Raw genomic sequence first — 25,568 nt, forward strand, 5'->3', positions numbered from 1 at the left:
ATAAATCAAATCTAGGTCTAAATGAAGCTCTGGTTCTCTACATCATCTGCAGTAAAGATGTGAGGGTAACACACAGTGAAGGGGACATGTCGGATATCAGTGATCATAATAAGAAAGGAGAAGAAAAAGACAAATCTAATTCAACAACCAAAACTGATAGAAGATTCATCTGAGCTGCTACAGTTGATCTATGGATCTGGATGTATTCTGTGTTGAATCTCTGAATTTGATTGAGATAAATATAATCTCTGATTTGCCTCAGATTACTATTCAGATTATGACTATTGTATGAAAAATGATTTAGATCAGGTTTTGTTGTGACTTTAATGTACAGTAGGTTTTTAGAATTCATATCTTCATACAGCTATGACTGTGAGATGTAATGATACAAATTTACAGAATTACAAGTGCCCATTGGTTATTTTGGGGTGAAAATGATTGTAAACTCAAGGATTCTAAGGAAGGAGCAGTTTCACTTGTTGGGGGATGTACTTGTTCGCTTTACGATAGATGAGAAACCGACACCACTCTCACTCGTGGAGCAGATTGGCTTTGCTTTGAGTGGAGGCAGCACAACCCGGTACTTTGGCTCTGGGTGAATGATGTCACACAGTAGACGACAACTATCCAGCATACCTAGTTCACCAGCTTCCTCTGGCTAACGCTACACCACCATAATTACTTCTTCTTCACCGCTCTAATGACAATACTTTCCTCTGTCAGTACAGAGCAATTTGCTGGTTTGGAGCATCGGAGAAGAAGTGATTTCCGGTAAAAGAAAGCAGCAGTTTGATCTGGGTGAAATGAATATACTTTAAATATGTGGTATCGAAGTTGCACATATATTTGCATACTAGTCTGACCCAACATTTGATTTCCAATGCTGTTATAGCTATCGGAAAAGCATATCAAGTATTTTTGTCATGTGAACGTGCACAGTGAAGATACAGAAAAGGCAATGGATGTTTTAACGAGCCCCGGACGTGAGCAGGATATCTCTCGGTGCTGCCGATGCTCTGACTGACTTCACTGAAGAGCGCACAGCTCCACGAGAAGCAAAATCAACAAACACAAAGCTGGAGATCTTTTATGTTGTGTAACAACACATTTTGTGGTGGGAAATATCATTTATTTTTGTTGGTGTAATGCTCCTCATCTCAAGCTCTCCTGCTATCTCGGGTTTAGGTGCTCCCGACTCTTATTACTGGACTCTGACTCACTGGATCTAAACGTTTCACTTCATAATGAAATAAATCTCAGATTATTTTACTAGCTTGTTTGAGTTCCTTATATATAATTTCCCGTCACAGTTAAATACGACTTTGGATGTAGACACTTTGGGTTCATTAATGTGAGATGTCGACTGAAGTTAGGACCAGTAGCTTCATTATGGTGTTAACCCCTGCATGACCTCACTGCTGCTCATTTCCTCTTTCACTGGAAAACTATTGTTGCTCTGATGATATTGAGTCCTCACAATTAGCGTGTTCCCATTGCTTTACATGCACCTTTTTTTATATATATTTATCTTGGAACGAGAACAAAACCTCTGAAGATGAAAAAGCCAACTATCTACAACATAATGAAGATAACTCACTTGGTGGGAATCCACTTAGTAAGAAAAGTTATTTTTTCCTTCAGAGCAATGTTTTTTTAACTGTCTCCCTCGGTGAATCCCACTGTGCTGCCGACGACTCAAAGAAATGCTTGTTTTGTGAAAGGCCTTTAGAGTCTGGATCAAAAGCATTTTCGCAGCAACTCAAATCTGTGATTGAAATATTTAATAGTGGAACCCGGGCCTCGTGCAATCTCACTCGTGCTGCCGCTTGCTTCACTCTTCACTGGCGTCTTCCTTTCCTTGGCATAATGTCCCGCCTCTGTTCTCCTTTACTGTCCCTCCAGCTCTCGTCTTTACTCTCTCACATTTATTCTCTTTCTCAAAGCTTTTCTTGTTGCATTAATAATCCACGCTAATGCAGTGGGGTGTATGTGGAGATATAAATATAAGGATATGTGTGTATATATATATATATGTATATCTATATTTGATCATCTTCCAGACCTTTGACCAGCCGTTGAAAGCAGCTACAGCAGCTAATATGCACGTGTGTTTGCGGCTGATGGCGCGACTGCTGCCCGCCGTCGCTGAGGAAATAATGGAGGTAGTTGGGAGAAAAACACGGGAACACAAAAGTACACTCAGCGTCTTATCCTTTGTGTGTGTGAAAAGCTTCTGAAGTGTTTTCTTTTTTCATCTCTTCTCGTTGTGCGAATGTGAATATGGAAAGAAGTGTCAGGATGTATTTGGGGGAAGCTGTTGACATCGAAGAAGTTGCAGGGCACCTCTTGTAACTTCGCTACTTAATTAGCTTGCGTGTGCGCTTTGAATGTGCCAGGGAGGGGACAGGTGATGTGACGCGCCTTTGTGTGTTGTTGAAATCATTAGACAGCGAGGGGTCATTTCCCTGTCTGAATGACTCATAGCCCCCCCCCCTCTCGATTACCACAGGACTGCTCCTCTGATCAGGCTCGACAACCCGAGAGCTTGGATAAGTTGACGTGATTAAAGGCCACCCTAATAAACTTTGACAAGTTCTGGTCTCGGAACTTATTAGCCACGGCGCAATGAGCCAAACTTGTCGCGAATGAGCCGAAGTAGCCCCGGCTCCCACACGAGGTGAAGTTGAGGAGTTCACGAAAACAAAATCTGATACGGCGCGGCCTGTTTTCATGAGCGACGAGTGAGGAGCAGGTGGTGCTGATTGAAGCTTGCCGTCGCCTCCAGTGATTAGCCTTGTCAGAAGTTCAGTGCGTAATGGCGCCCTCGTCTCCTGCGTAATTGGCTCTTGTATTGATTAAATAACATATGCAGCGGGAAATGTTTGTTTGGGAACTCGGGAAGTTGAAGTTCCTGAACTTTTTGGTTTGCAGTGTTAAACTCTCTGTCTCCTATACACCTGAGGTTGCCGTGAATGGCAGAAGGTTAAGTGTGTAGGTTAAGCTGTATATTGCAGATGAATTCTTTTTCCCTCACTCTCCTCTTCCAATGTTGTAGGAGAATTTACGGAGACCTTAAGGTACCAAAAAATGTGGAAGAGGATCCACTGCCTATGTTGACAGGGCTCATTCTAAGATTATGAAAACACAACAATTGTTAGTTTCAGGTGATTATGCACAAATGAAAACATCATTATGAATACTGCATTCCAGTTCTTGCAATAGATGCCTATAAGTCCTACAGACTGAACAGATTCTGTGAGATATTTGGGTATAACTTGGTAATTTTCTTTTCCCTCCAGCTGCGTCATCTTTGTGCAGATCATGAGGGATTTGGTGTCATATTTTTGACGATCTTGTAACATGTGTGAACTGGCAGGTTTTCAGTTTTTTCAGTCAGGATGTGAAAGTGCTGCATGGAGTAGATAATTAATCCAGCAGGAATTAACTCGCCTGCTTATGATTTAAATCCTCACACTTCACTTCTTGTGCTGTGATTAAATGAAATTGCATCATTCAAAAAAAACAAAACAACTCACACATCCCCATGTGGGCAGATTTTATTATTTTTAACTATTATACTTAACAGTGTGGGAGGAGCTACCACAGTAACGATGGCTTGTCTGTTACAACCTAAAACACTGTTGGAGGAAATTACAATGTTGCCTGGACCCAGGGGGAGAAGTCACAACCCATTCTTAAGCCAACGCAAACACATGAGAGCAATGGAAAAATAAATGAAACCGACAACAGACAGGAAATACTGAAATAACTAATAATCCTAAAACAGAAAAAGAAGAGTAAAGCCATTCCAGGCAACTGGTGTGGATGTCAAGGCACCAGCTCCAGAATCAGCACCATGGACAGCGTCCTGAGAGGGCAATTCTTTGTACTTATTTTTAAGGTGTAACTTAAAAAGGGTTTGACTCTGGAAGCTTTTTTAATTATAAAGGAGTTCATAAATGTGAATTTGAACCCAGCGTTAATATATTTTCATCAAAGAACAAAGATGAGTTTACAGCTTAAAAAAAACTCTGATTATGGATGTTGATGAATTAAACGCTCCATTAGTTGGACCAACTCTTTTGCACCTCATAATACCTGCACCACGTCTCTCCGGGCCAACATCTTCTACCCATAGAGGGCACTGTGTCCAGGACACTTCAACTTACAGCTAACGTGTGTGTTGGTGTGTAATGTTGTGAGGAAAAAGGCCAACAGCCACCGACAGGAAAGACATCTTGCTCCCCTTGGTGTGTGGCCTGTGCTCTCTCTATGAGCACCACAACAGGTCATCGATTTGACAAACGCCCTTGACTAGTGATGCTTGTGTAGAAGTAAGAGAAGAGAGAAAAAAGCTGTCACAGCCCTTCTTTCTATCTTATCCCTGCTTTCTTGTCAAGCCATGGGGTGAAGTGATCTAAACCTGTTGATAGGGTCTTGGCAGCGGAGGTGGTTAACAAGCGCCATCAACACATACTCATGTGCTCGTACCCCCCTGTCCACTGTGAAATCTCTTTTCAGCCAGTGTCTCTATTGTTCTTTTTACTTAGTTCCTTCAATTAAGGCCTACCTCTTGTCCCTGAGGCTCATCTGGAGCCAGTGGTCTGTGTCGTTCTCCTCATCCATAATGGAATCGGCTACGAGACATTTAAGACCAGTGTTTTAATAGAGATGTCTTTGGGTCCTGTGAAAGCACTGACAGAGGAGGGGAAGTCTGTGTACGACTGTCTGTGACTGGAAGAAAAATAAGTTAATCACGGTTGAGATATTTAATTTACTGAAGAGGTTGCTTGTGACGCATCATGGCACGGCCGCTGTCCATGGTGCTGATTCTGAAGCTGGACCAGGTGTTCCGGAAATGAATTGACTTAGCTGTTTCTAAATTTCCCTTTCCCCCCCTCAGCAGTCAATAAACCTCTTATACACCACAATAGGTGTGTGCAAATTTTTTGAGCAAACCCACTAAAATATACTCATTTCCCATTGCCAGTAGAGGAGTTTCAGTCCTTTTCGTCATTAATGTGCCAGTAACTGAGAAGCTCTGTCACCTCGATGTCTTGCCAGTGTTTCATCTTGATGTTGCACTTTGTTCCTAAGATGTAAAAATAAAATTTCAGGACTGCTTTCAAATACACAGTTTCTTAAGTAAACGAACAGTCAGGCTTCAAATAGACGTTAAAGTTCATCAGTCATGCGAAGCTGTGGCTTACGCAGGAATAATTTGCAATGAATTCTGGGAATATAATGATTTTCTTTTTTCAAGCTAAAAACATGGCTGACCGAGCAACAGTGTCAATTGGTTCAGCTCTGTTCACAGAAGCAGGCGAGTGCAACAGGGCTTTCTTGGAAAGAAATTCAACACTTACAAGGAAAAATGTCTGAGTCTACCCCAAATAAATAATGAATAATAAAAAATAAAAACCTGCACAACAATACAGCATATTAATTTGAAAGTCAGCAGAGCATCAAAGACTTCCTCAGGATAGTTTCCCTGGGCAAATGAATGAGAACACTGCTGTTTTACTCTGTATTGTCATTTTGAGACTTAGGAAGAAGTCAGCCGTAGTTTTAGTACAACCATCCAATTCACATTAAAGAGACGGATCCCAGGAAATTTCACACCGAAATATAATCTGTGTATATCCAGCTCCAGGTCTTTTTAATGGGCTAAAGAGCGGTTTTGTCTAAAGGTCACTGTCTTTTCGTGTCCCTTGGCACCGCTGCTGCTTCCACTGTGTTTTCACTGCAGATGATTAAGACAATTAACTTCCCATTTCCACAAAGAGTCATAAACCAGGTAGTTAAAATGTAGAGACTGATTTTAGTACTTCCTCTTGGCTCAGCAACAGTGTTTACAGTGACTGATCCATTCATCCGTCCACTCTTCTATCCACCCATCCATCCAAACTGCAAAAGTAATTTATAAAGAAATGAATACCACGATTAGTTTTTTTATACATCAGTTTAATCTGACTAATCATTCCAGAAATCTCTTTCTTTCTGTCTGTACGTGGTTCACATATCTCGAGAAATGTCCTTCTTATCGGCTTCACTCAAGAGGCCCAAACTAGTGTGCAGCATCGAATCTTTTGCGATTTGGACACGAGATATCTTTAACTTCTTTTGTCCCCATGTAGAGATCAGCTGTCAATCAAACACGGACCTTCCTTTATCACAGATATTCAGTTCTCATTTTGTAAAGACAGAAACCTGTAATTACTCCGACAGGAAGGTTTTTTGAAATAACTAATGTTGCTGTTGTTTTTCTAAATCAATGTAGAAAACGATTATTTGTCTGTTAACTGTCCCTTGTTCTTTTGTCCCTGAAGATATATTTTCTTTATGACTCCAGTATGTTTGCACACATTTTGTTGGGCTGTAGAATGAGTTTGTGACCAATGAGGCTCCTCCTCGACGGCACTGGGCGATGTATAAAAACCTCAACTTTTAGAGACGAAAAACATTTTCATGAGATGTGGTTAAGAACAAAAGATAAAAAAGAAAAAAAACTCAAATCACTATTCCTTTTTGGCAGCAGCCGTCTTCCATGTTGAACATGTTAATATTTCATATTGAAGAGCGCACAGGTCTCTCGCCTGGATAACCTTTCAGCAGGTCACTGCAGACTGATGTAAATATTACAGATCAGATTCTCTCTCTGTGTGTGCGTGCGTGAATTCTCTGTCCCACCCCCCCCCCCCCCACCCATCCCTCCGTCCCCGTTCCTCTGGCTTTCCTTCAGCTCTAAAATAGGAAAGGCCTAAATTACACTTGCTAATAGGTTGCGGCAGCCCCTCTCCATCCCCATCATTATCTTTTTAATTTATTGCTGGAGACAGAACACATTTCTACTGATACTAAATGAAAGGATTGGTTTTCTCGTAGCTCTTGAAAAATTAGGATTATCTCCTCTCCACTTCTCTCTTCTCCTGTCAGCTCCTCTTGTCTCTTTTCCTTTCCTTTGGCCTTGTCTCTTCTCCTCTGGGTCTCCTCTCCTCTCCTGTTTAACTCGGTCATCCTAAACACCTACAGGAAGATCATCATCTAGTCTTTTTTTTTTTTAACACCCCCAAGGCACCTCGGCTAAATCCTGTTTTAATGTCCTCCATGTGGTGCGTACACATCAATAGATCATCAACGTATTAATTTTCAGAATAACTACTTGCAACAAACGAGGCAATCACTGAGATGATTGGCAGCCTCCTCTGGCCTCAACAGTGTACTTTACATGTTGTGCTGATGGGCCCGACTTAGCGGGAACTTAACTTTGTTGCTTTTCAACACAGAGAAAGGGCAATAATGGCAGATAGGTGAAAAGAAAATTTGACAACCAAAATATAACAAATAAGAATCCTCTCTTCATAATGGAAATGCAGTCTTAATTACTACAACATTTGAGATAAGATACAAGTACACATGAGATTGAATGTTATGATAGTGGCATGGATTTGTGCCGTCTCGTCCATCTTCATATAAAGTCTATGATATAAATTATGAATCGGTTAGGGTTAAAAATAAAAATAGTCACTGATACATTGTCTCGGTGTCACTCTCATGATGCCATTCCTTAAACCAGTGGAACACGCTTTCCTTTGTTATTCAAGACTCAAGCTCTCACAAGTTTCTTGGTGTTTTCTGTCAAACTGGCAGTGGAGTCGCAGTATGTATGTTTGTGTGATGATCCATGGCAGACAGGAGGGCCAGACATGCTCATTTGTTGCTATGGCTCCACGTGAACACGAGTATAGAAACAACTCAGCCGCTGTTCACCTGTAAATGTCAGACCGAGGTGTTCTCAGGCTGCATAGTTCCCTTTTTGCCATCCACGGTGATGTGGGGACAGGAATTCTTCAGTCTGCTCAGCACCTGCTTCCCCTGTAGTTTGGCAGAGAGAGGGAGAATCACGCTGCTGTGGGAGCGGAAGTGATTGCTCTGACCAGAATTCGAACTCTCCACTCCTTTTACATCGCATAAGGATCTTGACCTTTATTTAACAAGGGAGGGCTGACTGAGCAGACAGCTCTCTTTTTCCACAAGCTACTCACTAAAGCTTTCTTGCCCAATGCGTCTTTTACTGCATGACGCTCTCATTTTCTTGCACTAAAGGAACCTTGTCTGTACTTTTTGAGAAGCAAGATTGCCCCTTATTAACTCTTCCTCCCCAGATTTTTCCATTTTACCCTGAATTCCGTCCTAAAATGTCTCCTTAACAAGTCTCGAACTTGCTTCCTGCACCTGCCATCCAACTGTGCTTTAAAGTTTTCACTACACAGGTTTTCACATAATGCAGATGGTTGACCTCTTTATCCTTTCTCATTAGCCATCAGTTCTAAATGGTAGTCGGTGAGTGGGAGGCTCCGAACAAATGGTCTGTGTGATTAAATTGGATATTAGGAGCACAGGTGCCCTTTAACAGCACCGAGGCTATTAACACGGGAACAAAAAAGCAACTTGATCGACTTTCTAAAATGGCAGTCAATTAACAGAGCTACGGCGCGGCCTGGTGGGGGGGTTGGGGGGGTTGGCTGCTTTCGCCCTTAAGTGGCGAGAACACAACAGGCTTAAGGGGGGGGGCCTTAAGGGGGGGAAATTAATTTTTCTGATGCCAGTAAGAGAGAAAATAACAGATCACAGGTTGTCTTTTGATGGAGTTTAGACTGAATCATCATTTTAAAGCAGCGCTTATCAGAAGAACCTTTGTGGTCCATGTGTGTGTGGTTGGAGCAATGTAAGTTGCTATAAAGATTTTTGAGAGAAATGTCTCCAGGCCTGCTCTCACTCAAAGTTGATTTATTCTCAGCTTATTACAGTTCAGGCTTTTGTTCAGTTGCGCAGCCATCTGTCTCTGTGTACCCTCTCCTGTCAGAATAAAGAGAGGGACAGATTGATCAACGTGGATTGAATCTTATCCTTGAAAATTCATTTGAGGTCTCGATGAATGCTTTTTAAGTTTCCAGAGCCTTGTATGTCACCTGATAATATGTAGCCGAAAGAACTTTGAAAAAATGTGTGTGTGCATGCCTGTTCGTCTGTGGAGCCCGTTCTGTTTAGTCACCTTGAAAGACAGCTTCCATGCAAATGGTCAGTAGAAGAATCTTCTCTTGCCTGCTTCATGTAATGTAAAGTCCAGAAAATGTTTGGGTCCGGACTTTACCCACAGTTTGTTTTCAGTGCAGGTCTGAAAGCAGCTATAGTGAACAGTACAGTGGCTTTGATCTTAGAGCTAGGCCTTCAACCCATATGTCAATAAATATCTATTTTAAATATCTGATCCTTATGTCTTCACTGCAGAAAAAAAATATCTATTTCATATTAAATGCTGGATGTCAGTAGAAAGAGTAAATGCATTAATACAAGTGACAACTTTAAACGAAGATCAGTGTTTACGTCTTCCTGCAGGGAATAGAAACTCACTGGTGGACATTCACAACTAGATGATATTTATCAATCTGTTTTTTACAGTTTTTACATATGTAGACAGGAAGATTTGGATGCAGGGTTTTTTTGGGGGAGTAGTTAAAGGGTAAGGGGTGGGAGGTAGATGAAGCGAGGGGAGCGGGAAGGGGGAAGTGGGTGAGGTATAGGGGTTAAAGGGGTCAGAGGTATCAGGAGCCACCTTGTCCACTTCCTCTCTTCTGTGGGAGGGCCTGTTTGCTTCAGTTGCAGGGTTTTTCTCTTCCCCTTCTCTTCATTCCGTTCTCCTCCTCGTTCACTTTGCTGTGTACAATATATTGAAGGAAGTATTATTATTTCTAATAATAATATCATTAATTTTTGTAGAGGGGTCGGCCATGAAACCTACAATTTTTATGCGAATCTGGATCAGGAGGGCAGGTCAACATTTTCGTGGGTTTCTCTTTCTTTATTAAATTCCTTTAATTAGAAAAAGGTATGTTTAGGAGACTGAAATGTATCAGTGTGTTCTACTTGGTGCAGATGCAAAATACAAACAGTGATCTAGGGAATTTGAATGTGGATTGTTTGGCTAAGTGGACCAGTTCACAGTTTGCGTGCGATCGCTCCCGTAAATGTACGACTTTTGTCACGCGCGAGTGTTAGCCTGTGCGAGCGCTCGGTGAATGCTTAACAGCTTGAATAGGTTGCAGCAGATTGAGCTGTGATGTTTTCCCGCCGAGACATTTTGGGGTCAGAGCCGTTTTTTCCTCTTTCTTATTCTCATAATAATCGCTTTGATCAAAACAATAATTAGGTTTTCTTCTTACTCCTGCTTCGAAATCCGTGCGGGCGCACTCACCTGCTCACACGCACACATTCCTCTCTCTCTCCTCCTGTGACGTACCTGTAAAATCTAATGACACAAAAACAGAGAGAGAGTTTTTTGGAGCACTGTCGGGTCAGTGATTTTTGAGGAAACTTCATCTTCTTAATGCATGCATTTAAGGTGACATGTATTAAACAGCCGCTTCACTTTGCCGAGCCAGGAGACAAAGTGAAAGTCATTCTCCAGGAGCTGCTGCACTAACCGGTTTGTTGAAAAGGGCTGGGCATGCTGTGCTCAAGGTGGAGACTTATAAAAACCCCAAATTCAATTACATCGCCCCCCACAGTGTGTCTTTCCTCCCGAGTCTTTTTATCGTAGCGGTACAATCATATCATGCAGGGAAGCTGGATATGAGTGGAGTCACCTGGCATGTTGGAAAGTTGCAGTTTGTTTTATTGTTGTTAAAATTAAATCGTTATCTTTTCCTGCCAGCAAAAAATCGAAACAAAAGCCAAATCACACAGTTTCCTTTTGCCTTGTATTTTCTTTTTTTCTTTGTGCCTGGAACTCCACATTATGCTGAGGTGAAGTAAACCAGCTGCAAGCAGAGGGAAGACATCTCTCTCTTTTCAATATGAGGACAAAGTCTGGACCACCATAGCAAAATGGTTTATTTTTCTGCTGCAGATGGAGTTTTAACACAACTGAGTTTCCCCTGTGGAAACTTAAGCCAGCGAGGGTGTAAATATGCACTGGGTGAAAAAAAGTTCTTCCACAAGTTTAAATGTTGTGAAATGAGATTTTGCACGGCCAAGTTGGAGAAGTGAGCTGTGCTGTTTTGGAGTCTGTACGTGAATGTGTTTGTGTCCGCAAGTTGTACTCTTTGTGTGCATGCGATGTGCGTTTGTGACAGTGACGCGTTCACACAATAATCCAGATTTTGTTCACGGATTTGGAGTTTTTTTATGTTTTAGAAATCGATCTAAAGTTTATAATATTGAAAAAAATAACGATTTCTTAATTACCATCTGAAGGGCTTGTTCTAAACCTGCCTGTTTTTAATGGGCTGCTTGACTGTCCTGCTGATGCTGGTTCCGGTTTGGACAGTGGTCTCAGGTTCTTGGGTTCATTGAAGACTTTACATTGACTGTAGATGTGAGTGACATGGCCTGCGGGTAAAATCCAGATCACATCCACATCATTCAGGCGAGATGTGCAGCAGGCGGAGAAAGGAAGCCACACATTAACTCCGCTGCGGAGATCAGGTGATTTTTCTGCGTGTCGGCACTTGTCACCAAAAACTCTCTTGACTCGTCCATCGTGTCTTCTACGTGTAAGACTCCTTGTTTTTCCAATGGGACATATTTAAAAAATATTAAAAATTTTTTCATCTGTTGTGCGTCAGAAGCGACATCAACCCCCCCAACTCACTCGCAGTGAATCCAACATAACCCCCTGCTGTGTTCACACATCGACTTCTCCTGGATATCTATGGACATTGTACTAGTAGGCTGCGGAGCGTCTCACTCTGATATCTGCGTTCACATATGCACCTCCGCCGAAGAAAATACGGAGGAACTCAAGAGTTCAGTGCTGGTCTGAGAGCAGCTTGTACGCACGTCCTCTCAAGGTGGCGCCCCCTGCCTTGGATTTGCTCCAACTCCCCCCAAAACCCTCAAAGGGTAAACGGTACAGATAAGGGATGGATGGTTGTGTTTATGGTCTAATTCCTAATATATCAATTGGCCGACATTCCCAGTACTTGAGCAATGTCCTTATCGTTTTCATTTTCGCACGCTGCTTGCGCCTCACTGTGAGTGCTCATGTAGCACTGAGAGGTGCGCGGGCTAAACAAAGGCTGAGCACTCCAGATTAGAGCAGATGATGAAATGAAACTTTAATAATGGCCGCAGGGAAACTGGGTCACGGGCAAAAGTGAAGAACGGGAGACGAGAATAGTGCAAACGGAGACTATGAAGATAATGCAAGTAATTACAAGCAGGGAGCCGACTGTGCTGAGGGTAAGACGCAGAGCGGGTCAAGATGGGGCATATCTGCTGGCGGCAGCTCGGAAACGCGATGCTCACTTGGACCGGGCGCAGAACATATGCTCGAAACATATGTTCAGAGACGTACGCCATCCGCAACGTCGCATTTACAGCTTCCTTGTATAATTTGAACTGTGTGATAAAGCAGAAAAAGCCTCACATATGAAAAACGCCAACAAATGAGCAAGTGATGGGTGAAACGTACCAGGCGACACCGTGACTCAAACAATGTCCAAACAACGAGGCGGCTGATTGTGATCAGTATCGCAGGAGACTCGCACTTGGATTGCAGGCTGAATGTCTCATTATAACATAATCAGATTTAATGGTCTGAGGCCGTAACAGAGCGTCGGATGAACTATATCGATCCTGTCAGATAAATTGGGTCATTACAGCTATTAGAGGTGTGTAGGTTGGAGGACATAAAACAAACTCGTTTTCTGATTCTCTGTTGATCCCTGAAGGAGACATTTATTCTTGAAGGAGAAGAGCTTTTGGCCACCACTGTTCCTGAATACTTATTCTATATAGCATGTATATATCTATAAAGTACGTTATATTATACATATAAGAAAAGAAACTATAAACATTATTGATCCCACTCAGGGGAAATTCACTTGTTACTGCAGCAGCAGGTCAGAATTAGGTAAACAAGTGAACATGTGAAAGTATATAACAGAATAATATAGGCAATGTAATATAATAGAATAAATAAAAATACAGAGAATATGTAGTTATATTTTTTATTCAATGCAGATAGAAATATTGTTTGTAGATAGACCCAGTTGAGTAAAGAGCATTGGCACAGGCTGATTGTATCACAATGTCTACTGTAGTTGTGCTACACAGATTATATGGACATTATAATATAGATGTGTAGACTGTTATACGTACATAGGGAGGTGTCATATACAATATCAATATAAGTAAAAATGGTATTTGCTATGTATAAATGGTTGCGATTTTCTAAATATAATTTAAATAAATAGCAGTATACTATACATGTAGCTGTGTGTATATGTTAGTTATAAATTCACATTAGTATCCAATATGATATGAATATATATTTGACTAAGTATACATTAATACATTCACAAGAATACTTTATACTATACTTTTGCAGACAGGTTGCAAGCAATGGATTTAATTCTTGGTTTTGATCACTCAAGAAATGTGTACCAACAGACTTCAGTCAAGTGGTGACATTGTAATGTACAATCATGCCACTTCCCTATTGACTATTTATATATTTTCTATGTAAGACAATCATATTAATGAATAGTTCATGACAAGCTAATGGATTTAGTTTGCATGGAGACGACATCGAGTATATTTAAATTTGCACTCTGCATTCTTAGATATAAGATAGAATTAGTACAGGGTAAGGAAATAGGGAAAAAGGGTTGATTAAAAAAAATTGAGATTTAGCTTGAAAATCACTTCTCAAAGCCAGATATCGAATTAATCCACTTTAGATGCGCTTTGTTTTAATGGTAATACGTGTTTGTGAATTTGTAATTGATGGTACAATTCTTCCTTTTTGCTCCTTAAATGTGGGTTGAGTAATTATTCTTGGCCACAGGGAGGACATTGACATTTTCAAATTCAGAAAATACAGAGCAACGTTTACATTGATCTAAGGATGTGTTTCCAGCCCTCTGACGTGTGTGGGTCCTGAATTCACTGCTGAGGGAAAACACCTGCGGTTTATCAGTGTTAGTCGTTTCTATGTGATGTGGGATGACTCAATAGAAATAATTTAATTAAAGACGATAAAAGGGTTTGTCGAGCTGAAGGCAACTGCACAGTCAGGGGGTTCTCTCAATGGATTCATCTTGTAATGTTTTCCCATATTGATTTAATCTTATTGATAGATGCAGCATTAAAGAAGGTTAATAAGCTTTGGTTGTTGAAATAGCCTGGAGAAGAATATCAAACCTGCCACTGCTGAGTCTGTTGTTATTAGCGATGTGTTATTGACCTTTCTCACATCTTCATCATCAACTAAATCTGATTACTGGTTTTAAAAACAAATATTTGACAACACAAAAGTGTTCTGCATGAGTCATGACCATCTTTTGCTGCTGATAGGTCACCAGGCCGGCGGTTAATGTCCTGACTCTGAACGGCCATCACCATCTACCACATTTCTACCTCCTCTGTGTGTCAGTGCTGTTTGTCTGTTGGCAGGATTATGCAAAAACTATTGAGTGGATTTCACTATACCTTAGTTAGAACAGTGGGGGTGTGGATTCTTTTAAGATGGCCGATCCAGGATTATCTTTTTCTCACTTTATTTAACATGGCAAGATTAGGCGTTTTTTCCCCCATTGAAAAACATGTAGCATATTTAGGAGGCTGATATCTATGAGTTTGCACTTTGGTGCATCTCGATTGGTTTGAACTGAGGTATATGCACACTATGAGTGTCATTCTATTTATTGGTTTGTCTGACAGGATTACTGAAAATTTACTGAACTTTTTTTTTACTTGAAAAGATGGGGCATGGGCCAAAGAGTGTGCACTATCTCCTCAAAGCAAGCCGGTTCCCGGTTTGAATCCTGGTTTCGGCTGGGGTCTTTCCATGTTGAGTTTGCGTGTTCTCCCTGTGTCTGCGTGGGTACTCCAGCTTCCTTTCACAGTCCAAAGACATGCAGACCGGGGCTAGGTTAGTTGGTCACTGAATGTGAAAGTTTTGTGTTTGTAATTAGAAATAATGCTGAGATTTTTGTGGAAACCATTGGGCATGTAGATTGTGTAAAATGAAGAGTGGTAATCTCAATGAACAAGTTTGATGCCGCTCTTGAAGATCCTGATGTCTTGGACCTCAATAAACCTATATGCATTGTGGTGGAAAAGTGGACTATCGCCTTTGGCTCATAGAGGCCTGCTCTCTCTAGTTCAGCTGAAACTTTGGCATTAATAACAGAGTGGGATCCAGCAGTTGGTCAGTTTGCAATCAGAAAGCACAGTCGTGTTGAATCCGGTCTTTTTTTACATTTCCATGCAGGACAAAAAAGGATTCAGGTTTCTAGTCAGAGTCATCTGTGACGTACTTTGACCCAGTGAGCGGTGCAGGAAAAAAGGAAGGATACTCTCGGGCGGGCAAAAAAAATAGCTTTCAAGCACTTTTCACCTGTTTTTTTATGCTGGGCTGGAAACTGCCTGTGGTTTGATCGTAATAGATGCTGGAGAGAGGTGGTTCAATGTGATGGAGCTATTCTGGAGACTTCCAAGAGCAGGCGAAAGGAAAAAACACAAAGAGAACTCGAAAGTGGAGCATACACACAAACAGCTAGATGGTTACAAATGATAGACTTCAGTGTGTGTGTGTGTGTGTGTGTGTGTGTGTGTGTGTGTGTGTGTGTGTGTGTGTGTGTGTGTGTGCGTGTGCGTGTGCGTGTGTATGCTCTATGCTGCAGGTATATTCTTATGGGAGTTGATAATTGACTGAAAACATGAGAATAGTGCAGCGTAATTTCACGTAAATCTGTTTCATTTGGTTGTTAGTTTACTCAGACGCGAGTCAGATGCTCTCGGACTCTGCCCGCGTCATCTCTTCTTTTATCCTTTCTTTAGGTGAAATCACTAAATTGCTGAACTCAAACTGTACGAGACGCTGTTCCCATCCTTTCATGGCACATGGCACAGGGTTCAGGGAACATGTCCGTGATTGTGCTTGATTGTGTGTTTTTGTGTGAGTGTGTTTGAGTGTGATCAACCAACCCAGTCGAGACTCAACACACCTGTGGTTCTCCACTCCTGATCAGCAGGGCCGATGCACAGCTCCTGGATTGGAGCCATGAAAGCGAGGAGAAGAGAGATTTCCACACCTTCCGCCTCGTCTGGGGCTGAAAATCCTCGGCTGTTTGTTCCGTGTAGCAGGACAAAGCTGCTGTCCCCCATGCACACACACACACACACACACACACACATACACAAATGCACACGCACACATACACAAATGCACACGCACACATACACAAATGCACACGCACACACAACCACACTCACTCAAAACAGGCGTATGGACTGATACACAAAGGCCTCGGTTATCTGGAGGAGGGGGCATGCAAGAAATGAACTATGGACGATTAGAAAATGAAAGAAGATTGCTTTTGATTAGCTCTTGTTAATTAATCCGCCAGCTGCCTGCCTGCTTCCCAGCCAGCCCATCATCAATGTATAGTGTGTGAATAATTCAACTTTGTGTGTGGGTGTGTGTGTTTGTGTTTGAAGGATGCAGGCTGTTGACAGGTTTTTTCCTGTTCAGATTTTTGATGGTGTCTTTACATAATGACAAACCGATCAACCTAAACCTCAATTGGCTTTGACGTTGGTCTGCCTGCGCTGCACCCACGTGTGTGTGTGTGTGTGTGTGTGTGTGTGTGTGTGTGTGTGTGTGTGTGTGTGTGTGTGTGTGTGTGTGTGTGTGTGTGTGTGTGTGTGTGTGTGTGTGTGTGTGTGTGTGTGTGTGTGTGTGTGTGTGTGTGTGTGTGTGTGTGTGTGCGCACGTGTGAGAATAGTGTGTTTTCATTGATATGCAATGCAGCTGGTGTTCCCAACATGCATGATCAGTGGACTACACAGTGCGCCGCCAAGTGAAATTGAATGGTAATGAATGATTGATAAAGGGGGACATTTTTTTTTAAAGAAGAAAGAGATGAGAGAAAGACAATGAGGAGGAGGAGGAGGAGTGGTTAAGGACTGAGGAAGATATCAAAGGTAAAGTGGGAACGAAATGAAAGGATGAATGAAGGTGGTGTTAATGAGGGGGAAGTGGGGGCGCACAGGAGTTTAGAAGAGAGATGCACCTAAGACAAGAAAAAAAAAAGAAAGAGAGAAATCGATAGAGAAGACTCAAACAAAAAAAGGACATGGTTTTTAGTTAGAAGAGATGAAATAAAGTGAGGCGCAGGAAAACAGAGAGAAGAAAGAACAGGAGCTGGGAGGGACGGAGCGATTTCATAAGAAGATAGGATATGGAGGACGAGATTCACAGGAGCCCGAATTTCACAGTAGTCAGAGGCAGCCGGGGGTTTGTGCTGTTACGGCATTACAAGAAGCGCTTCTCTTGATTGCGCGTTAGTCCTATTGTGGTGGGAGCCCGGTGCATGTTTTATTTAGCGGGCTCGCTAGGCGCCCGGCTGCGGCAGGGATGGACATTTGTTTGCCCTGCAGCCCGCTGTGTGCTCGGGGTTGCCGGTGCAGAGCCACGTCTCCTTGCTGCTAATGGACGGGGCAGCATCAATCAACTGTGCCGGCATCTCCCCGGCTTCCTCTCAAAGCCGCGAGGGTGCTCTCCGGCTTTTCCTGTTTTAAAGCCACAGAGATTCACTCTACAGTACACTCTGACCCCCCCCCCCCCCCCACACACACACACACACACAGGTGGGATGCGTTTATACAAGTTTCGACAAGCTAACGGAGGAAAAAATCTGCGACTTCAGATTCCAAAACGTCTTGACTGTTGCGGGTTAAACAGGTACAGGCTAACACAGCTGGCAAGGAGTTGATGTCCAAGCTTGATGTGTATCCAATCACATCGAATTGTTTGGCTAACTTTGCTTACCCTCTATTGAAATAGGTTAACCTGCTTCTGGCGGTAAACTAGCCACAACTTCACGGATGCAGCCTAAAGTCAAGCAAGCGGAACAGAACAAGTCTTGGAGAACAAGCTGAACGGGTGACTTACTTGTCCAAAAACCACAACACCAGGTTGGCATGTGTCCTGCAGCCTTTGGCCTCTTTCGGCTCTTGCCATCAAGTGAAATACGCTCCAATATACCTCCTTGTTCCGTTTCTTACTCACTTATTCTTTTCCTCTTCTTCTTTTCCTCTGACAACGTCCTCTTTGGTTTCCGCTCTGCCATTACGTACACACTGAGAATGATGAGCTAGTTGTTTCTTACAGCTAGCTGCTCGCTCCAAATGTGGTTGTTGATGTGTGAGTAAGGCTGTAAAGCATGGAGTAATGTCCCAGCACGGTACACCAGAGGGACATGGTTCTCTTCCAGGCCTCCTGGGGGCGCTTTGGCAATGACAGACATGCCATTCTCCCTATTACAAAGGTTCTATACCATCAAAATGATTTTAAAGCTGTTATTTTGAGTTATAAATACTACCCGGTGGTATTTTAATTGATGGGCTCATGTCACGCCATCTGCTTTCCTTGAGCTTGTTACAGAGTCGGTTGAATATGAACCCGCTGCTATTGTTAACGCTCTTAATAAGGTCAAACTCAATTAGGCTGTCACCTCTCGTTTCTAGACCTGACATTCCAGCTGGCAGCAACAGCAGGCCACCAGAGCGAGGACGTGTGTCAGCGTGTTCATTTTTTTCAACCCCGTGCCGTTCTGGTTCTGGTGTGTGAATTTTTCCCTTGAACTCCTGACCTGCAGATTGTAGACAGTTTTCAGCAGCTTGCCCTCAGCACCCCAAGGCCAGAAGAACGGCAGAGACTCTGCTTCAGACAGCAGTTTGTTCTGTGGCGAGCAGTGACGTCCATCTGCTCCGCGGTGAAGAATTAGTCTATTTTCATTCATGAGGCAAAACAACAACATGGAAAAAAAATCCCAGAAAATGTAAAGAACTGTTGAAGATTTATATCTTATTAAGCTGCTTTCAGTCATGAACTCTGGCAAATGTCCAGAGCAACTGACATTTGCGTTCTCACATGCAGCCCCTCCGGAAAATCTCTCTTACCTAACACACAAATGGTGACTCTCAGTATGATGTTATAGTGACAAAAAAATAAATGATCTAAATAATGATATATGTTCAAAGTGGTTTTAGTCTCTCTCGAAATGGAAGAGTAATCAATAATAGCAATAGAAAGAAGTTTTCCAGTCACAAACATCACAAAGCACAAGACAAATTTTCTGAACTCAAAATAGTCATGGATAACAAACTATTTGTCTCAGTTGTTCAACAAACTGTGCCGTCTGTCCCCAGTGTGTTCCCAGTCAAACATGGACTGGTTTTGTGTCCAAAAACTGTTTAACATTATCTCCAAGTGAAATCATGAAACATCGCAGCAACTAAAGCAGAAGTAAAGCCTCACTGCACTATTGTCGTGAATGATGCTCGCCTGAAGTGTGTGTGTGTGTGTGTGTGTGTGTGTGTGTGTGTGTGTGTGTGTGTGTGTGTGTGTGTGTGTGTGTGTGTGTGTGTGTGTGTGTGTGTGTGTGTGTGTGTGTGTGTGTGTGTGTGTGTGTGTGTGTGTGTGTGTGTGTGTGTGTGTGTGTGTGTGTGTGTGTGTGTGTGTGTGTGTGTGTGTGTGATCTCTCAGTAGACTACCTCACTAACCTGGCTCATTATATCACACTCTGAGATCATAAGACAGACGTCTCTAGAGGTGCACACACGCTCAGTTGAAAACCACAGGGATGCTCACTTCTGGGAATGAGACACATATACACGCACACACACATATACACACACGTACACACACATACATATATACATGCACACACATTAGCACACTCCGATAAACAGTTTTATGAAATGACCTGCAAATCGTCCTGCAGCTGTTGGATGTGTCATACATAACCTGGGTCGTATGTAATTATATACAGTGGAGGAAATAATTATTTGATCCCTCGCTGATTTTGTAAGTTTGCCCATTCACAAAGACACAAACAGTCTATCATTTTAATGGTAGGTTTATTACAATAGTGAGAGATGGAATATCAAAAGGAAAATCCAGGAAATCACTTTAAATAAAATATATAAACAGACTTGCATTTTATCGAGTGAAATAAGTATTTGATCCCCTGCCAATAAATGGCTTAGTTCTTGGTGGCAAAACCCTTGTTGGCAAGCACAGAGGTCAGACGTTTCTTGTAGTTAATTACCAGGTTTGTGCACGTATCAAGAGGAATCTTGGTCCACTCCTCTTTGCAAATCATCTCCAAATCCTTTAGGTTTCGAGGCTTCGCAACTCGAAGCTTCAGCTCCCTCCACAGATTTTCGATGGGATTAAGGTCCGGAGACTGACTTGGCCACTCCATGACCTTAATGTGTTTCCTTTTGAGCCACTCCTTTGTTGCCTTTGCCGTATGTTTTGGGTCATTGTCCTGCTGGAAGACCCATCCACGACCCATTTTCAGTGCCCATGGCGGAGGGAAGAAGGTTGTCACTCAGGATTTTACGGTACATGGCCCCGTCCATCTTTCCATCAATGCGGTGAAGTCGTCCTGTCCCCTTAGCAGAGAAACACCCCCAAAGCATAATGCTTCCACCTCCATACTTGACGGTGGGGATGGTGTTCTTGGGGTCATAGTCAGTATTTTTCCTCCTCCAAACACGGCGAGTCGAGTTGATGCCAAAGAGCTCAATTTTGGTTTCATCTGACCACAGCACTTGCTCCTAAGACTTCTCTGAATCATTCAGGTGATCATTGACGAACTTCAGACGGGCCTGTACATGTGCATTCTTGAGCAGGGGGACCTTGTGGGCACTGCAGGATCTTAATCCATTGCGGCGTAGTGTGTTCCCAATGGTTTTCTTGGTGACTGTGGTCCCAGCTGCCTTGAGATCATCAGTGATACCCCACGAGGTGAGATTTTGCAAGGAGCCCCAGAACGAGGACGATTGATGGTTGTTTTGTGCGTCTTCCATTTTCGAACGATCGCACCAACAGTTGTCTCCTTCTTACCCAGCTTCTTGCCTATGGTCTTGTAGCCCAATCCAGCCTTGTGCAGGTCTACAATCTTGTCCCTGATGTCCTTAGACAACTCTTTGGTCTTGCCCATGGTGGAGAGTTTGGAGTCTGACTTATGAATGCATGTACAGGTGTCTTTTATACAGGTGATTGGTGACTGATTGACACACAGGTGTCTTTGCTGCAGGTAACATGTTTTTTTCAGTGTATCTAAGGAGTATTTAACCAGTCTGTGGGAGCCAGAATTGTTGATGGTTGGCAGCGGATCAAATACTTATTTCACTCGATAAAATGCAAGTCTGTTTATATATTTTATTTAAAGTGATTTCCTGGATTTTCCTTTTGATATTCCATCTCTCACTATTGTAATAAACCTACCATTAAAATTATAGACTGTTTGTGTCTTTGTGAATGGGCAAACTTAAAAAATCAGCGAGGGATCAAATAATTATTTCCTCCACTGTATATATACCTCCACACTGATGAGGCGTTCTATATAGCACATGCACACACATGCACTAAGGCACACAGACACAGAGAAAACACATGATCCTGGCTCCTGCCAAAACAATCCCTGAGCTTATCTTCGGCCAATCAGCAACCTGTAGACACACATGAACAAACAAACACACGCGTAACAATATATATTAGAAAGTTAGAGACATACGCACATATATGGGAACAATGGCATAAGGACAGTACACAAACACACATACAAACACAAACACAGAGGATGGATGATGTTTGCTCGTGTGATTCCAATTTTCCTCTCCTCTGAGTCCCCCCCCCCCCCCCGAAGTTGGATTTGTGTTGGCTGTCACATTGATCGGCTCTTAATAATGCAGCGTGCACCGGGTGTGTGGGCGAACAGGGCGACGGGGGGGGGGGGGGGGGGGTTCGGAGGGGAGACACAGATGTTCCTGGCTCGAGGAAATTGTTCAAACAGCTGGTCTGTAATAACAAAACTAACTGAGCATCACTCCCCAGCAGCTGTGAGTGTGTGTGTGTGTGTGTGTGTGTGTGTGAGTGTGTGTGTGAGTGCATGCATTGGTACAGACAATTTTCTATACGTGTGCATGGTCTGGTTTGTTTATGTGCGCTCCGGGTATTACTCATGTTGTTGGGACCTCAATATGTTTCCACAGCCACATTTTTGGGCTTTTCCTCCTTGTAGGGATAAAAGGGAAGTCCCCATTACGTGGGTGGGGAAGACATTTTTAAGATCATGTTAAGTTTAGTTTAAGGTTTGCCTAATGCAGGCTCTACCCCCCACGTGAATCTTCCAGATGTTTTCTTGTTGTTGCGAAAACACATATGGCCCAGACAGTCTCCTGCTGCTTGCTTCATATGTGAAAGGCGAAGTCTGGAAACAGCTTTAGAAATGTGTTTTGATAAAAAGTCTCTAAAAGCTCATAAACAATCCACATGTTGACACTATATGTTCATGTTGTCATGTCACCTGCTCAAGTTTGGCCTGAAGATCATTTATGTTTATTTGCTGCTCTTTCGCATGAACATCGAAATTCAAGCCTGTTTTGTGTCTTTGTATTGACTTTGTACTTGCATGTGAAATCTCATGGTGTGAAAGATTCACATCCCTGTTGGTGTGAACGCATCCTTTTAGCCTCACTATGAGTGTGTCTCCTCGAACAAATCTCCTCTCACACTCAAACGAGATGATGATTTCCACCGAGCTAATGGAAAGCCTGTGCATTATTTTTATGATTTGCTTCTCTGATTCCCCCCATCCTCTCATCAAGTGTTGCCTCAGAGTAAGGCATCAAACCAGCTGGGTGCCATGCTGCTCTGTAAGAGCTCTTCCTTGTTTACCTGTACCTGCCTGTGATTCACTGAAGCTCTTCCTCCTACGGTGCTGTCTGTGTGGAAACACAGTTAGCCTCGCCTCGCTCTGTCTCGACATGAAGACACTTCACCCTTTGTCTCCTCTCAGCCCATCACTATATTGTCTATAACTTCTGCCCAATGAGCCATCACCACAAGTTTATTTGAGCTCTGCGCTGCAGGCGGACATGCTGAATTTCTCTTCCTCTGCTCAGATCACTCCCCTCTGTCCGTCTCTCTTCCAACCTCCTTGCCTCAGTGTGTTTGTCTAGCTGTTAGCTGTGTGTGTGTGGTGGAAGCAGAAGAACTTCCACTTTCCTAGTTTTGCAAGTTTTCTTTTTTTTTTAGGTTGGAACCAGATTAGTTGATGTTCATGGGCTCAGGAGCGGCGCTTGAGGCTCCTTCATCGTGACTTCAGCTGATTAGTGAGCTACAGCGCTGCAAAGAAACAATACACTTTGTCTCAACACAAAGTCAGAGTAGAAGAGGCGACTGGGAGGGAAGAGTTTATCATCTTGACAGAACGGAAAGAGGTTTTTCTCAGAAAGACAAATGTGAGCGCTGCAGCGTTTTATATTGTACGTTACCAGGAAGTGTGCGTCCTGGAGGATTTGTGTGCTAATGTGTGTCAGTCAGTGGCTTTGTGCGCCTTCCCTGCGTGGCTATAGGTTTTTTATGACGCGCATGACTCGTGTCCACTTCAGTGTGTTGACATTGATTTAATAAAATGGGAAATTATGGCTCTTTCCTGGCCGGTAATGTGTATATTAGTGTTATAGATCTGCTGCTCCCTGTGTATTTGTTTCTCGCTGCGAAAAACAAAAGCATCAAACAGCTGAAGGTGTCACAACTCGACACACAAGATAACACAATGTATGACTTACACAAACCCCACTGTATATAGTTGTCTGCACAGAATGTGTTTGTGACCTGTTATTGCAACTACATGCAAAATACAGTTTGGAGAAGACGCTTTGTCGTTGGAAAGGGGATTATGGGATACGTGTCTCTTCAAATAATCATGTACACGGTCTTGTACCTTTGCCTTTATGTTTGTTTTCCAATTATTTATTTCTTCTGAAAGAAATGTTTGAATTATCTCTCCCAGGCTTAAAATCTTTTTATAAAGATTTTCTGAAACCTCTGTGGAGAAAATTTATGGGAAATGTTTTTCCTGGAATTAGAGCCGTTCTAAAACTGGGTGCTTGCTGTTACGGTGTAGGTCTAAATGTAACCGTGTGCTCTCTCTCTCTCCTTCTGGTTCAGCCCTGTCCATATTGCCATCAAAAGAGGAGCAGACCCCTGTGCCGCAGAACAAGTGCATGGGCGACATCGAGGAGCTCGCTGCCAGCTATGAACGCAAACTCATAGAGGTGAGTTCTGTCTTACTCTCTGTTTCTCACTGTGAATTAGTTCTGATTCCTAACCCACAGTTGTGTGTTCCACAACTTGTCTCATATACCGGTGGGCTTTGCTCCTGCTGCCAGCACAAACAATAGCACTTAAAGGAACAGTTCCAACATTGTATTGTATTATTATTTACATTTTGATTAATTGTGTCTTCTACTTTTGAGTTTCAATACGAAGTAAATAATAGATTGTATATATAGATGGCCGACACGTCTAAACTTCCTCCCACTATCAAGAAATGAGACCCAAATATCTCTGATACGAAAGCTGCCATCTTGTGCATGTTGCAGTGGGGGATGGAACCATGGTATTGAGGTTCCACTGACACGACAGAAACCATCTTTGATTTTGTAGTTCGGCCCATATGCCACTAGCATGTAGGATCGACACTGCAGCCAGCCACTAGGGGGTGATGAGATACTTTGGGTTCGCTTTATGGAGCTGTTTTGTCGTCCATCTTTATATACACTCTATGTAGTAATAAAACAAGCTTTAATTGATGAAACTAATAAATAAATGGTAGGTGGGCTTTATTCGATTTCTTTGACAGAGCTAGGCTAGCTGTCTCCCCTTACTCTTTATGCTAAGCTAAGCTAAGTGGCCTCTTGCACAACTGCGTTTGCTAAATTTTTTCTTTTAGCCTTCAATGCATCTTTTTTAAGAAAAAATAAACATTTATCAAAACTTCAACCACACAAGTCACGTTGCTCTTTAGTTTATTCAGGGTTGTCTTGTTTGCTCTACTGAAAAAGATGAAGTCAATATTTCTCTGTCATCTGTCAGTGGCACAAACGCAAATATCCTCTCTAAAATATCTGTTCATGTCCAACCTGCTGCCAAGCGAAACAAAAACCTGCGTAGGGGCCAATAGTCGTGTTTGTTGACAGTAATGGAATTTATATGTGCTAATGACTTCCCTAATGTTGCCAAGATCTGTGCGTTTAGTGCATTTGTTACATTCACAGGCAAAGTTAAAGAAAGAAAAAAAGATTGAGTTTTTCGGCCTGTGAGAGCCGTGCGAGGAATATGAAATTCTGAACGATCCGCTTAATCTGAATAAAGCAGCGAATTGTACTCTTCGGTTGCATTGATTTAAGCTCTGGTTCTATTGTTGCCAGAGCAGGCTCTTCTCAAATACATTGATTGCAGTGCTTGGTGAAGCGCTCTAATAATTGGACATCAGGCCTATTGTTGCCAGCTGCACGAGCGATGATGGGAGCGCTGTCCAGTTTCCTATTAGACTGACCAATGAGGCAGCGGTGCTCCCAGAGAGAGTTACAGCGTCTGAGCACAATAAAGGCACCTTGTGTTTATTCTAATGTGTAGCGAGGTGTTGGGGGGGGGGGGGGTCAACGTGAATTATTAAAGCATGGCTTTCATA

General features: G+C 42.6%; 1 protein-coding gene across 2 annotated transcripts in view; it reads left to right on the forward strand.

Moving 5' to 3' along the window:
* snx29 (sorting nexin 29) overlaps window positions 1-25,568 on the forward strand; it is a 130,818-nt gene that overhangs the window by 41,543 nt on the left and 63,707 nt on the right. For both annotated transcript variants that reach the window (XM_062414361.1, XM_062414362.1), the window contains exon 15: window positions 24,044-24,150. In XM_062414361.1, coding sequence (XP_062270345.1) covers window positions 24,044-24,150 — 107 coding nt within the window. The remainder of the gene's footprint in view (window positions 1-24,043; window positions 24,151-25,568) is intronic.

Source organism: Platichthys flesus, chromosome 20 (genome assembly GCF_949316205.1).
Source record: "Platichthys flesus chromosome 20, fPlaFle2.1, whole genome shotgun sequence".
NCBI lineage: Eukaryota > Metazoa > Chordata > Actinopteri > Pleuronectiformes > Pleuronectidae > Platichthys > Platichthys flesus.